Source organism: Hordeum vulgare, chromosome 2H (assembly GCF_904849725.1).
Source record: "Hordeum vulgare subsp. vulgare chromosome 2H, MorexV3_pseudomolecules_assembly, whole genome shotgun sequence".
In the NCBI taxonomy this organism is placed as follows: Eukaryota; Viridiplantae; Streptophyta; class Magnoliopsida; order Poales; family Poaceae; genus Hordeum; species Hordeum vulgare.
In genome coordinates, this window is record NC_058519.1 from 152,596,071 (window position 1) to 152,609,915 (window position 13,845).

The 13,845-nt window shown below is 39.3% G+C and overlaps 1 protein-coding gene across 1 annotated transcript; it reads left to right on the top strand.

The window, feature by feature from the left end:
* The first annotated feature begins 490 nt into the window (after positions 1–490).
* Positions 491–6,083, top strand: LOC123425629 (vacuole membrane protein KMS2-like). Its single transcript, XM_045109325.1, has 8 exons — positions 491–878; positions 1,886–2,097; positions 2,439–2,517; positions 2,653–2,940; positions 3,778–3,932; positions 4,234–4,350; positions 4,492–4,677; positions 5,551–6,083. The coding sequence occupies exons 1-8, from the start codon at positions 836–838 to the stop codon at positions 5,743–5,745; spliced, it is 1,275 nt and encodes a 424-aa protein (XP_044965260.1). The 5' UTR covers positions 491–835; the 3' UTR covers positions 5,746–6,083.
* Positions 6,084–13,845: the final 7,762 nt, after the last annotated feature.

The following is a 13,845-nucleotide window of genomic DNA, read 5'->3' on the forward strand; positions in this document are numbered from 1 at the left end:
TGATTCAAAAAAGATAATGCATTTTAAGAAATGTTCATCAATTTTAAAAATTGTTCCACCAATTTCCAAAAAGTTGTTCGTCGATTCTAGAAATGTTCGCCGATTCAAGAAAAATATTTGCAAATATTATAAAATGTTCATGATTTCGGAGAAGTTCATGATTTTGTATAATGTTCGCGAATTTGAAAGTTGTTCACGATTTCAAACATGTTCATGATTTTTCAAAAATTGTTCACGATTTCACCAAAATGACAGTGACAGTGTATCTGATGATGCAGTAAAATATAGTTTAAAATACTGTTACTGAAGATTATGAAAAGAAAAAAATCTTTCGTTACAACGCACGGGTCGGTTTGTTAGTTTAACTTTATGTATGAATATAAAAAGGATAATTCATTCTGCTACGCAAGTTCCCGTATGGGAAAACTGATGTCCACGAAGAAACAAGAACGGCTTCCCTAAGGAAAAGGAAACAAAAACGCCTTGGCAAAGGCAAAGCAATGCGTCTGTTTCCGACTTGGTAAAACCACAAAGCCTGAGCACGCAACAAAACAGAGCAAGCTTTGTTTTCATCTACTTTCTACTCAAAAGCATCCAGCTTTCCGGGGGGGAAAGAAAGGAGCGATTCCGTCTGCACCCTCCGACTCGCCGAGCTCGTGACCCCGCCTCCCCACCGGACCCTGAGAAGCGGCCAGGCGTTTCCGCGCCAACCGCCAAACGAGCTGCGGAGCTCGCACCTTCTCTTTCCACCCTTGGTTTAAGTAGCCGTGGCGGCCTGCTCCGACCGGTGCGTGCTGCTCAGATCTACCGCGGCAGAGGGGGAAGCCCGAGGTTCATGATGGAGCACACCGCCTTCGGCGAGGATCAGGCCATATCCGGTGAGTGCGCCGATGCCGGCCTTGTGTTGTTATCGCGTTGCTACTTTGATCTCGCTCTGTTCCTGGAGACGGCTGTCCGGCTTGGTTCTAGGGGGTCTTTGGGCTTTCGAACCTTAGAAAGTACTAGAATCATGTGAGGTTCTAGGTGTTCATGATTGGTTTCTTTTCCACATTCGTGTGGTTGTCGAAGGCGTTATATTTGATTAACTTGTTGTGCGATATGGGGAACGCGTGTCATTGAGGTTTTCCTGGAAAATTGGAGCATTTTGTTCTCTTTACGTACTGTACAAGTTAGTGGTCATTTCTCCATTTTCTATTCTCGTTTGAGGCGACTGTAATGATTCACTGCTTCATGAATCAGAACACCGGTTGAGCTGTTTCTTGTATAGCTTTGATCTCCTTCGTCTTTGTTTCTGTTGGAGGTAGAATAACGATCCTGTTCGTCTTAGTTGATCGCCATTTACGCTGGAGATTTACCTTTCAAGTGTTATTGAATTATTTGCTCCACTTTTGGAAAGTTGCAGTTGAAGAAACTTGATATTTGAGTTGGATTTCGTTTGGTTTTAGGGCAGATGGCGTTTGCCATAAGTACGTTTTATTACTCCATAACTTTCCATCGATATCTACCCGCAAATATTCGCTAGGGGTGATTGTTCTATTTTTTGCATTTTCCTTTCAGTCTTATGTCTCTTGTGATGTGCTTTTGAATTCCCAAATATTAATTCAGTTTTTCTAGTATGAGTTATTTTGGATATAACAGAAGTGCTACTTATTGCGGTCAATCTATGTTAGGGAAGGTAGTTGCAAATTTTTATTTTCATGCACAGCACAATGTTTGGAATCCCGATTGGTAAAATTGTTATAAAGGGAAATATTAGGGGTATACATCGTCCATTCATTGTAACATCAGATAAAATCAGAATTCTCTGGAAGCTTTGTTATCTTAATGAGATAAAAATAAGGCTATTCTGTGTTGACGATCTAATAGATATGAACATACATTTCAGACCTTCGCGATAAGCATCGCTTGGACCTGGAGAGTTTAACGCTGACATCACGGCCATTCAAAACACTTGCATTATTTGTGCTAGCCATTGGACAGAGTATAAGAAGCACATGTTCCTGTGTTCTGAAAGAAGGTTCTCGGTTGAAATTCATAGTTCTGTTGCTTGGTGCCACCTGTGTGCTTCTCTTGGTAACTAATGGCCCGCATGAGAAGGTATCACCATCTTTCTGTTTTAGCACATTTCTGTATTTTAAATCAGACGAATCAAGTGGCGTATACTGAATTGAACTGCAAGTATGCAAATTAACACAGAGCGCTATTCACGGTCTCTGGATATACATGAAATAAACTGTTGCTTTCGAATGGTGAAATCACTAAAATTCATTATCTAATATATTCTTAATGAGAAGGGGTAAGATTTATACCCTGCACTTTTTGAAATTAAGCTAGATGTGAGACTCGAACCTAGGTTGGTGGGAGCATTCTTGTACCCTGTCTGTGGTCAGTGCGCTCTTGCAGCATGGATAAACCATTACATTTTGTTTTCAATGCAGCATATGCAGGAATTGCTTCGGTATGCCAGATTTGGATTATGGTGGGTCATACTAGGGGTGGCTTCATCGATTGGATTAGGTAAAACCCAAAATTCAATTTGTATTTGTGTGAGACTGGTTTATCTGTTGAATAAAAGCTTAGCATAGCAACAAAGTATTTATCATTAAGAGTATACATGCAGTTCAATTCTCAGCGCATCATTTATTTTTGCAGGCTCTGGCTTGCACACGTTTGTATTGTATTTAGGGCCTCATATCGCCCTTTTCACAATGAAAGCGGTTCAGTGTGGCCGGGTTGATTTAAAGAGTGCTCCTTATGACACCATTCTTCTTAAAAGGAGGCCTTCGTGGTTGGAGAAAGATTGTCTGGATTTTGGACCTCCAATATATCAGGAAACAATCCCATTTAGCAAAATACTGCATGAAGTTCATCTTGAAGCTGTTCTTTGGGGCATTGGAACTGCACTTGGCGAGCTTCCTCCATATTTTATTTCCAGAGCAGGTTATGTTTGTATTGCTTTGCTCTTGCCAACTCAAACATAATTTGCATAGTTCTATGTTTGCTCATACCATTCAAGCATCTCACACTATACTTCATCATTCTTCAAATTATTATTCCAGGGCATCATTGTGAATCACTTGAAATTATGTATAGTTGCTTCACCGCATCCAAACTTACATGAACACGTCACATGGTTACTTTGATGTGTAATTGCGCGTCAGAAAGGGCTGCATAGTTCTCTTAGCAAGAAGCTTCTTGATTGGTCACAAATTAATCGAACATATATAGCACACTTTGATCAGTGATGAAGATTGGATTTTTATTTGATTGTTTTTTATTTGTGTACCGTCTTCCAGTGTAGCCTTCAATCAGAAATATAACTATCCTGTGTGCAGAGCAGAGTAGTTACAAAGTTCAGTTTTATGGTCCTGCTCAGATGTTAGATCTTGAATGCATTTAACTTCCATCCATGCTCCCACTAAGTCTTTTGTGAGTCTTCCTTTGCTACTTTTATTATGGTTATGTTTAAATGACATTTTTTTGTTCCCATTTTTTAGTGATTATGGCTAACTATATGATAAGCTGATTTATCTGACTTATAACTTTGAGTATGTTCACCACAATAAGCAATCATATAAGATTGGCCTAAGTTAAGGCTAAACAATCCGTGATCTTAGTGATTTCCTTGGAAGAGTAACTGATGCGATCAATCCATGTTCCTAGCATTTTATCTTGCTAACTTTAGCTTAAGTTAGACTAAAGTAGCTCTAAATTTGTGTGATTAATTATGAAAATTTACTTGACCCAACTGATTAAGGTTACTACAATGAACCACAGCTAGCATGTCAGGCCAAAAAGTAGAAGAGTTGGCAGAATTGGATGCTTCTATCTCAAAAGAAGGTTTTCTATCATCAACTCTACATCGGGCCAAGCGCTGGCTTATGTCTCACTCACAGTATCTTAACTTCCCGACAATACTGCTACTTGCTTCGGTCAGTCTCTTTCTTGTGGACATTTATTTGCTTGTATACATGCTTGATTATGTCACCATACTTAGAATTGCCTTGTAGCCCCTTAACAGCTTAAGCCGTTAGGCGAACGCCATTTAAATTTTTTGAGTAACTCATTCTTTCCTCACTCAAATTATAGTTGCTATAAAAAATGCATGTGAAATGTGACCATGGCTTTCCTTGTGATCAGTGAAGCTATTGCAAATGTGGAGAAGTTATCGTTGACATATTATTTTTTCATTGTTAAATATGACAGTTAGAGACTAACTTTTCCTTTCGTTAGGTGCCAAACCCTCTGTTTGATCTTGCTGGCATTTTGTGTGGACAATTTAACGTCCCCTTCTGGAAGTTCTTTCTGGCCACTTTAATTGGGAAGGCCATTATCAAGGTTTATATGCAGGTTTGCTACTTTCTAGCTTGGCACAGTTCCTCCTGTGTACAGCATTTAGTTTTAATTGCAACATTTGCAAAATTCATATTTCGTCTGCTTAATTAATTTATTCTGATGGACCTAACCGTATTTTACAAACTACTTATGTAGACAACATTGGTAATTACTCTCTGCAACAACCAACTTCTTGAATTGGTGGAGGAAAGGCTTGTATGGGTGCTTAGCAATTTTCCTGGAGTATCATCTATGCTTCCCTCTTTAGTCACCAAGTTGAAGACAGCCAAGGATAAGTTTTTAATGGCCAGTGTTGCTGCATCAGCTTCTAGTGCTGCGAAGGTACCGATTTTTGCTAAGTTTGGAAACAGTTTAGCGCATTTAAATTCTACTGTTTATGTTTTATTTCTTTAGACGGTCTCTGTCATCTTTTGATGTGCTTATTTCTTCAGGAAGTTTGATGAATCTGTTAATGCAATGTTAATAACTTAAATAAGTGTCCTATTTTATCAGAATAGTATGCTGTAAGTGATAATTGCGGGTTTACTGCCGATGATCTGGCAGACATGTTTTGTATTCTCATATATTTTTGACAGACAAATAGGGGGTGTTTGTTTCCAGGGACTTTTTGGTGTAGGGACTAAAAAAAGTCCCAAAAAGTTCCATGTGAAACAAACAGGAGGGGCTTTTAGGGACTAAAAGGGGGTATTTGGGACTATTTGGAGAAGTCCCTGTGGGAGGGTCTTTTTGGGACTTTTTTGGGACTTTTTCCAACAATGCCCCTACTTTTCGCATGTCATTTAATAACTACTACTACATTACTAAAGGTAACATGGTCTTTTTGCATGTCATTTAATGACCTCTAGTCCCTATTTAGTCTCTAGAAACAAATGGGTAGGGACTAGGGACTTTTAAGTTGGGACTAAAAAAAGTCCCGGGACTTCTGAAACAAACGGGGCCATATACTGTTTAACTAAATCCTCTGTATTGTTTGCACAATTGAGTAGTCGTAGATGGACTGATGGAGGCCCTGGATACATGCTTATGATTGATGACCATTGTAACATAACTTCAGCAGTAATGGGTTGACAACAATGATTATGATATAAAGTTTGCTTTCCTTGTTTCCTCAGCTGTTTTTTACTTAGCTTGATGTTATCATCTGCTTTCCGAGAAAGATGCCACTTCCCCTAAATCTGAATTGTCCTTGTGCAGGGGAATAAGTGGAATCTGTCGTTCTCTTTGATCTGGAATACGGTGGTGTGGCTCATGATCGTGAATTTCCTCGTTCAGATAATCACTTCCACAGCACAGAATTATCTCAAGAAACAACAAGAGCTTGAGATCAGCATGAAGTCATCGGCTACAATAAGTTCCGCATCTGAACCTGCTGCCAGAATATCAAATTAATCGAGCCAGGGCATTTCATCCAGCCAGATCGTAGAGGAACACATTCAATTTATATTCATGCCATCACTTCCTGCATGAGACTGATTTGGGAGTTCGAAATCTGATCATTTACCGGATAGCTGGCATCTTCTCCAAGAAATCACATTGATAGTGTATATATAACCTACCCCATCAAGCCACCATTTATACAGTTATTGATCTACTTAGTAGAAATCCACAAAAAGGAGAGGAGAAAGAAAAAAAGGCTTGACTAGTGCGCAAGTGTAATGTTGGCCTTGTACATAGCAACCAAGATATTGCCATCAATTGTACAATAAGCATTAAGTTTGTGCCTACCATCTTGATTGTTGTCGTTTTTGTCTCCGCATTGGCAATGATCCGTCAAGATCCGCCATTTGCTCCTGATGGCTACGCGTTGAGAAAATTCATGCTCCTGTCTAGTGTCAATGTAGATGCCAGATGGCATTCAGAAAAAAAAAACTTCTGTCTTTTTGTCAGCTATTTTACTTTCTTTACTCTTCAAGTGAGGTCGCAGTAGGCTGACGAGGTAAAGAGTGGGAGGAACCGTGCAGTCTTGGTCTGCTTATTTGGACTTAGACTCTTCCAGCTTGAGAGGCAGATTGGGCTGTGCACTCATGGGTCCATCACATTCACATGGCTTGCAGCGTGTGAGTCAAAAATCGTCATGTTTTTTTAACTATGATATACTCCGTACTATTAAGGTGGTATGGTGTTAGTGACTAAACACCTAGTCCTAAATATTTATTTGCATTGTTCAGGGAGGAAGTGCGTCTGGTACAGAAGGTGATCACTTTTATCTTTTTCCATAATATACAGGTCTTATGAAAATCCTTCAAAAATGCTTATCAAAATTCTACAACCGCAAACTTCATAAAAGATAATCATAATTGATTGGATCAAACATTACGGGTAGAGCCACGGTAGATGGCCTCACCTGAGGCAGAGATCCTGAAAGGTACTATCCTACACTGGCGCGCAGTAACTGATAAATGCACATGCACATGCACTGGCCGAACCTATCCTACGCGTATGCTATTTTCCTACGCTGGCCACCCTATGCCCGCTACAGTAACGTAAATCCACCACTACGATCATACTCCCATCAGCTTTCCAGCTATTGTAGGGGGCTAGGAGGCTACGAGCTACAAAGCCAACGGAATATCGTAGCACTGCTGCTATTCTCCTGCAAACCGCTCAGGCATCATATCACAACAGTGGAGGCGGGAAATGTATTTTCTTTGGCTTGTTTGTAGGGATCCGAGACAGAGATAATAATCAAATCCATATTTTGGGATGGAAAAAAATGCTAGACTGAATCCGGCAGCTAGACGGCTATGAGTAAGGGGAAAATATGTTGCACTTTTCAAGAAATTTTGGCGAGAAATTCAAGCTCTTGCAGTCTGCACAGTTCCAAAATGGTGTAGATTGGTCGCATGTCTCATACTCCATCCGTCTTAAAATAAGTATCTCAAACTTAATACTATAATTTTATATTAAAATTAGTATAAAGTAAAGACACTTATTTTGGAACGGAGGGAGTACTGTACTCTTTCCGTGGCATTGATCTAAACGTTTATATATTTTTTATGAATGGAGTACATCATATGAAATGTTTATCATACAAAAATAACAGGCCAAAGCATATCCATTACTATTAACTTATTTATTATTAGCTTCATAGACACCAACTTCGCTCTTGAACTACGCTATATACTAGTTTTATTGACTTTGTTAGGCACTAATGACAAGTAATTCTAGTCTTCCCCTACTTCCTGCCACGCCACCCCTCTTAATTTTTTACACCCTCTATCAGATCCCTTTCAAGCCACTATGTTTATATATCCATGAGAATACGTCTAGGATCGATAGTCATTACCACGTACTTGCTCGTAAAGTAATCGCCATGATACCGATATAATAACAGATTGGTAACATGGGCGTTTGTTTAGTGTTGAGGATAATCTTGTCATACCAAATGGTTGGATTAAATATGCTTGTATGTATGTGGAACTGGCCATCAGCTGATCATATGTTTATTGCCATATACAATGGTTCAGATGTGTGCTCATAGCTATATCTGTACGTGCTACTCAGTCAAACAAAGCATCCCAGACCATGCACCTTGCCATAGATAAATAATATAATTGGCCCTACCACTAAAATATAATTGTATCTAGTGGTGAACATGATAATATCTTGCATCGATCGTGCAATTTTAAAACAACAGTATTTTTTTTATGTGCCAGCAAGCCAGCTAGGGTGATCAAGCCTCTGGAAGGATGTGGCGGCATTGGGTTGCTTGTCCAGGTCACATTGGGGGTCAGGAAATTTTCAATCCAGAGACATGATCCCATGCATATAATATGCCGGGTGGGCCCAGTAAAGTGGAAACAAAGAACACAAAAAAAGATTGGAGCCATCGTACATTGTTGCCTCCCCTGCCATTAGTTTAGTCCCAAGTATAGTGTAAACAAGTTGGACAAGAAAGAACCTTTCAAGCATTTGGGCATCTCTTTTGATAGGCCTCATTATCATGTTTTCAGCCTTTCTGGCTTTATACTAGTACCTTCTCCCTCACTAGCCCTATAGGATGTAGTAGCACATTAAGGAATAGTGCAAGTTGCCATATTATAATAGAAACAGACCGTCCAAAAGAAATGATATTATTTTTGACAAGAAAAAGGTCATGAATGTTTGAAGAATGGCTAATGTGGGTCAGACTTTGGTGGATTTGACATCTATATATTGGTGTGGGCCAATAAGCCCAAACAGCTAGTAGATCCTATAAACCAACTCTCATTCACTAGCTCTTTTTATATCAACAAAGCAAGTTCCACCAACTGAAAAGAAAGTGAAACTGAGAAAAAAGAAAAGCAAGTCCTTTTTGCTAAGGCGCCAAGTCTAGCTAGTAATACAAGACACAACATTTGTTTGCACTTTGAATTTGAGGTTCCCAGAGTATCATCATCATTGCACCTGTTAGGCCTTCATTTCATTTATATCAGTCAATAGTCCTCCTTTTGTATGTCATTCTTGGCATTTTTACGGTATGCAAGTTTATATAATTAGATGAGTAAAACTCCCCACCTTGTATATGGGCATCTATTGATGAGAGAGTGAATTTCAGTATTTACCCCCTACTTTGTCAATTTTGTACACTAATTTCCCATTTAACAACTTTTCATCTAGATTACCTTATTTAATAAAACGTTTGCCAGTTTTACCCTCTTTAATTTTTTAGAGCATTTTTTTAGGTGGGCTCTCGGTTGTCAAGTACACAGTCTGTCACATCGCGGTTCTCCTCCTAGAGTTTTCCATGCTTGAATAGGTCGAATGACTCACCCGGAAACAATTTGATTCTCATGGATGTCACTTGTGTGGCTTCACTTTAGTGGGTTCCTTCTTCATGTCAAGTTGCTCCCTCCTTATTGCTTTTACCTCATTTCCCTTCACCATATTTTCTTAAGGATCTGCCTAGGCATAATTCTATCGAAGCTTTGTGTGCCAAAAGAACCACTAGAGGAGCTATCCACAACTTAAAACAAAGAAAAATTTAGGGGCGGACTAGAGGAACTCGAGATGATAACAAGATCAATGGAGTTGTGAGGAAGAAACAATATGCACGGTAATGAATGTGCTCCTGGCCATCGACAACGTTGCCCCCCTTCAACTTCTTCTTTTGCGAGATGTTTTGTCCTGGTCGTGGGACTCTCCTCTTCCTCCTCTAGGAAGCACTAGAGCCTCCACCACCTCGAACCATCTTTCACACCCGCTACGATTTCTAAGAACGCCATGTCGTTATTGTCACCCCGTCGACACCACCTCTGCAGAAATCCTAAGCCTAACCACGTGCATATGAGGGGAACGAGTGCCACAAGAGTCAAGGATGTTGCGACTATTGGCACCATCTAGGCAGGTCTGACTCTGCAAACATTTCACCGCCAGGTGTACCTAACTGTCGAGACATACTTGGTAGATCACTCTCAATATATTAAATGGTGTAAAAGGAGCAAAACCTTTGCTAAATGGGGTAATCGGGTTGAAAAGCTATTAAATGGGCGCAATTTGTGTCATAAATGTCTAATTAGAGGGTATATAATGAAGGGAAAACATGCCATCTACTCCATTCATTTGGTTATAGCTAACAAAATTGCACTTGACTTCAAGTATAATGCACAATTCACGTCAATGTGCAGTTTCGTTCACTATAATTAGTGCTACAATTTAAACTGGTGGAGATTGAACATATCGGCTAAAATTAGATTTTGTATTTTTTTTACGTCTCTAAATATTGAATGTAGCACCCCATAAAATTAAAGTCTAAATGACACCTATTCAAACTTCATGTATTCATTCCCTTAGGAAAATGAAAGTTAGAGAGTTCCAAAAAGATCGAATAACTCGCCATGAGTATACATGCAAGTCAAATGGGCAGCAAGATGGATCAAACTATGCACCTAGCTAGAGTCAAATAATAACAAGTCCATACAAACCTATGCACCTAGGTCAACATTATCGAATCTGCAACTACTTAGAGATGAAAAACTAATGTTGTATTAACCTCGCGAAAAACACACTAATGTATTAGTATCTCGCTGTGGTACTCCTCATATCAAAATAATTCATTATTATTGTTATTATCCTTGTTATAGCGAGGTTGTTCTTGATTAGCCTCGTATGGACTGCAATTCGAGGGTCACTTCGATTCAAATGATTTTCATAGAAATTTGGAGGATTAGTCCCTGAAATTTTTCGTGTGTTGATTGTTTTATTTGTATAAGAATTTTTTTCAAGTATTCTTTTACAATATATTTCAAAACAATTACCTATTTCAACCTCGTGAAAAGAATCTTTTGTTTTTTCATGCGGTGCAATAAAAAAAAACTTTGGCACAAAGTCAATCATATAGGATTTTGAGTGCACATGACATTGTGGTACTACTTTTTTGAAATCATAAAGATCACAGATGGGGTAATAGGAGTAGTATATACTTGTGGCTAAATATATAGTCTGTTTTGATAGTTACTTATTTTTAACCTTTTCAAGAATAACTGAGAAGAAATTAACTACAATATCGGGTTTTCAATAAAGGGCTGTATGAAACAGCAGACCTTCCAAGCAGATTTTCGTTTAACAATTAACACTTTAAGTGGTGAGCAGATAGTTGGTCGACGTTAATAATAATTTCTTGAATAATCGCTCTTAATAGGTAGGAATCTGTTTTTTTCTTCTCGGGTATGCAGATAAAACGATCGAAATCAGCGGTTAGCTAGTGGAATTGGTAAACCATATTATATGGTGGAATCATTGTACCATTAGCTAGGTACGAACACTACCGTAAAAGAAATCTAGGGTACGGACACTATAAAAAAAGCTACTCCGGTACGAACAGGAGACATGTCAAGGAGTAGTCTATACCTACTAATAAAAGAAATATGTATTTTTAGTCTTTCATATTATTTTATAGAAAACACCTAACGTTCTTGACATTAAACTCGCATTACATATCAAATAGTTTTTTAAATGCTCATATGTCTAAACCGTAACTTCAAATTTAATATGTTATATATGAATTTTGATTACAAAAATATATAGAATCTGAACATGATGTTATTTTACCTGTTAATCATTTTAAAATTATTATCTATGATACAATCTCAATCAATATGCATTACCCGTCTTTCTTTCATACCGGTACCGATTTGAATTGTGGATGAATATCTCATCAAAATAAGGATTAGAGACAAAATTAAAGATCACTTGACCGTTTCTCTGTACGTATTAAATCTACATGCAAGATATGTTTAAATAAAAGACATGTGGAATCTTGAACTGCGTTTTTATAGGCTAAGATCATCTTTGTTTGGGTGATAGCTATAAATACTTAAATTATAGACTTTTTGTAAATTAAGAGTATGTGATATTTTTTTTCCGTTGCAACGCACGGTCCCTTTTGCTAGTAGAATATGATTATGATAGAGAAGCCGCGTACGTGACCGAAAATCTAAATCTGTTTTGAGGCTCATCTGGTTCCGCTGTCAAATGATTAAAAACAAATACTAGAAAAATCAATAAAATCTATTTTTTTTGTATGGTAGATGTTTTAATGCATGTGATCCGTTCTAAATTTCAATTTATTTAGACATCTGAGAAGTTGTCGGTAAAAAACACAAATCGGGTTAGAACAGTTCGCGGACAGTAAACTTTTTTTTACAGATTTCGATTTGTCTTTTTTGCTGAGAGCTGTTCAGATGTTTAAATAAGTTAAAATTTAGTGTGTTCCTCGCGCATCAAATTATCTATCATATAAAAATAGTTTTTTCTGAAATTTTTAAGTATTTTTCTTGATATTTTCATGAATACGGATGCAGATAAGCCCGAGAATAGAAACGCTGCTCTCCGTACGTGACCCTTTACTTAGGCTTTAGCGCTACTTGTATTCTAGTCATGCAAATTAATAATTACTATAGCTCAATACATTTTCTGTCTTCGTGGATGCAGTTATTAATTAATCACCACTATGGTAAGCAGTACATTTTCTTTTAGAATTCTCATTCAACTTTATTAAGGAATTAAGATGTTGAGACTACTCATAATGAGAAGTAACATGCATATGCTGCTAGTCTAAGAGCATCTCTAGCAGACATGTGTTTTTGCGATCCGGAAAAGTCGTTTACAGTTCGATAAAGCGGGGCGAAATCTTGCGCTGCTGAATAGACCCCGTATACGAAACTGTATAATTTTAAAAAAAGCTTTCGCGGGATAAATTCCAACTACATTGATCATTCATGGTTCATCACAAATACAAGATCATACATACTACATTATATTTTGCACAACTACTAGAGGGGTAGAGCTAAGCTAACCCTACCAGAGCTCATCGGAGCTAATAACTACCCTACCTTACTACGCAAAATTGAGCTCTCCTCCTCCTCCGACGACGACTGAGCTCCACCTTGTTGTGGAAGGCAAGGGCCAACGCGACACCCTGCTCATAGAGCACGTTGTCGATCTCCTCGTCCCTCCAGCGGCGCTGTCGGTCCTCTTCCGCCTCCCACGCATTGCGCGCTAGCAGCGCGGGCAAAAGTGTGTCCACCTCTTCCTGGGGGAGCAAGTCCTCCGGTCCGACGACGGCCCCGACACGTCGCTCCGGCCCCCGCCTCGGCCTCCGGCTCCATCTTCACCGAACGGATCTCCTCTAGCTCCCTCTTCACCCGGGAAAGGGAGGAGCGTGAGCGCGATCTCGACGCCTCGGAGGAGTTGCCGGAGAAGAGGCGGCTGCACGCGCGGTCATACTCCTTTGTCTCGCGACGGAGGAGTGACGACATGCCCCAGGGTGTGTACCGCATGGCGGTGCACTTCTGCGCCGCGTCGGATCTGACACGGCGCCCCCTCTCGGGGTCGTCGTTGCCATGGCGATCGGAGTTGGCCATCTTGGGGCGGTGGATTGCAGCGGCTAGGCGGCAGATTGGAGGCGCACGCGACGGATTTGAGGCGCCGGCGGTGAGGGGTGGTTTTTTTTCGCGACGGTGGAGGGATAGGGTTCGGATCCGTATCCAGCAGCCGAACCCGGAGATATAGTGGTCGCGAGGTCTCGTTTGTGGGCCATCGTAAAAATTTACGGGTCGGGCCTCGTTTACGGTGTCTGATCTGGCAGTTAAAAGCTCAAACCAGTATAATCGCCGGAATTAGATGCTCTAAGTTACCATCTTCACCGTGAATAGTAACATAAGAATAATAACGTTGAGCCTTTTATTTGTTAGTTTAGCCTTTTATTTGTTAGCTTATGGACGCGTATCTTGCCTTGATATGGGTTATATTACTCAAAGTATGACTAACTAGCCCGGACACTGCTTTGAAAGATGAGAGATAAGTAAAACATCCACAATGCTAGTACAATGATACGTTATTATTAGATCCATCAAGAAATAAAATTTCGATGCTATATTTATTTGGTACTCCCTTCATAAAGAAATATAAAGCGTTTAGATAACAAAAATAGTAATCTAAACACTCTTATATTTATTTATAGAGGAAGTATTATATATATCATCAATATTACCGGGACATGGCTGGATG

Bases quoted from the DNA above. Each gene is read 5' to 3' on its own strand.
- LOC123425629 (XM_045109325.1), top strand. From the start codon at position 836: ATGATGGAGCACACCGCCTTCGGCGAGGATCAGGCCATATCCG. The intron at 2,941-3,777 runs GTTATGTTTGTA...AATGAACCACAG, and splicing joins ATATTTTATTTCCAGAGCAG to CTAGCATGTCAGGCCAAAAA. The intron at 3,933-4,233 runs GTCAGTCTCTTT...TCCTTTCGTTAG, and splicing joins CAATACTGCTACTTGCTTCG to GTGCCAAACCCTCTGTTTGA.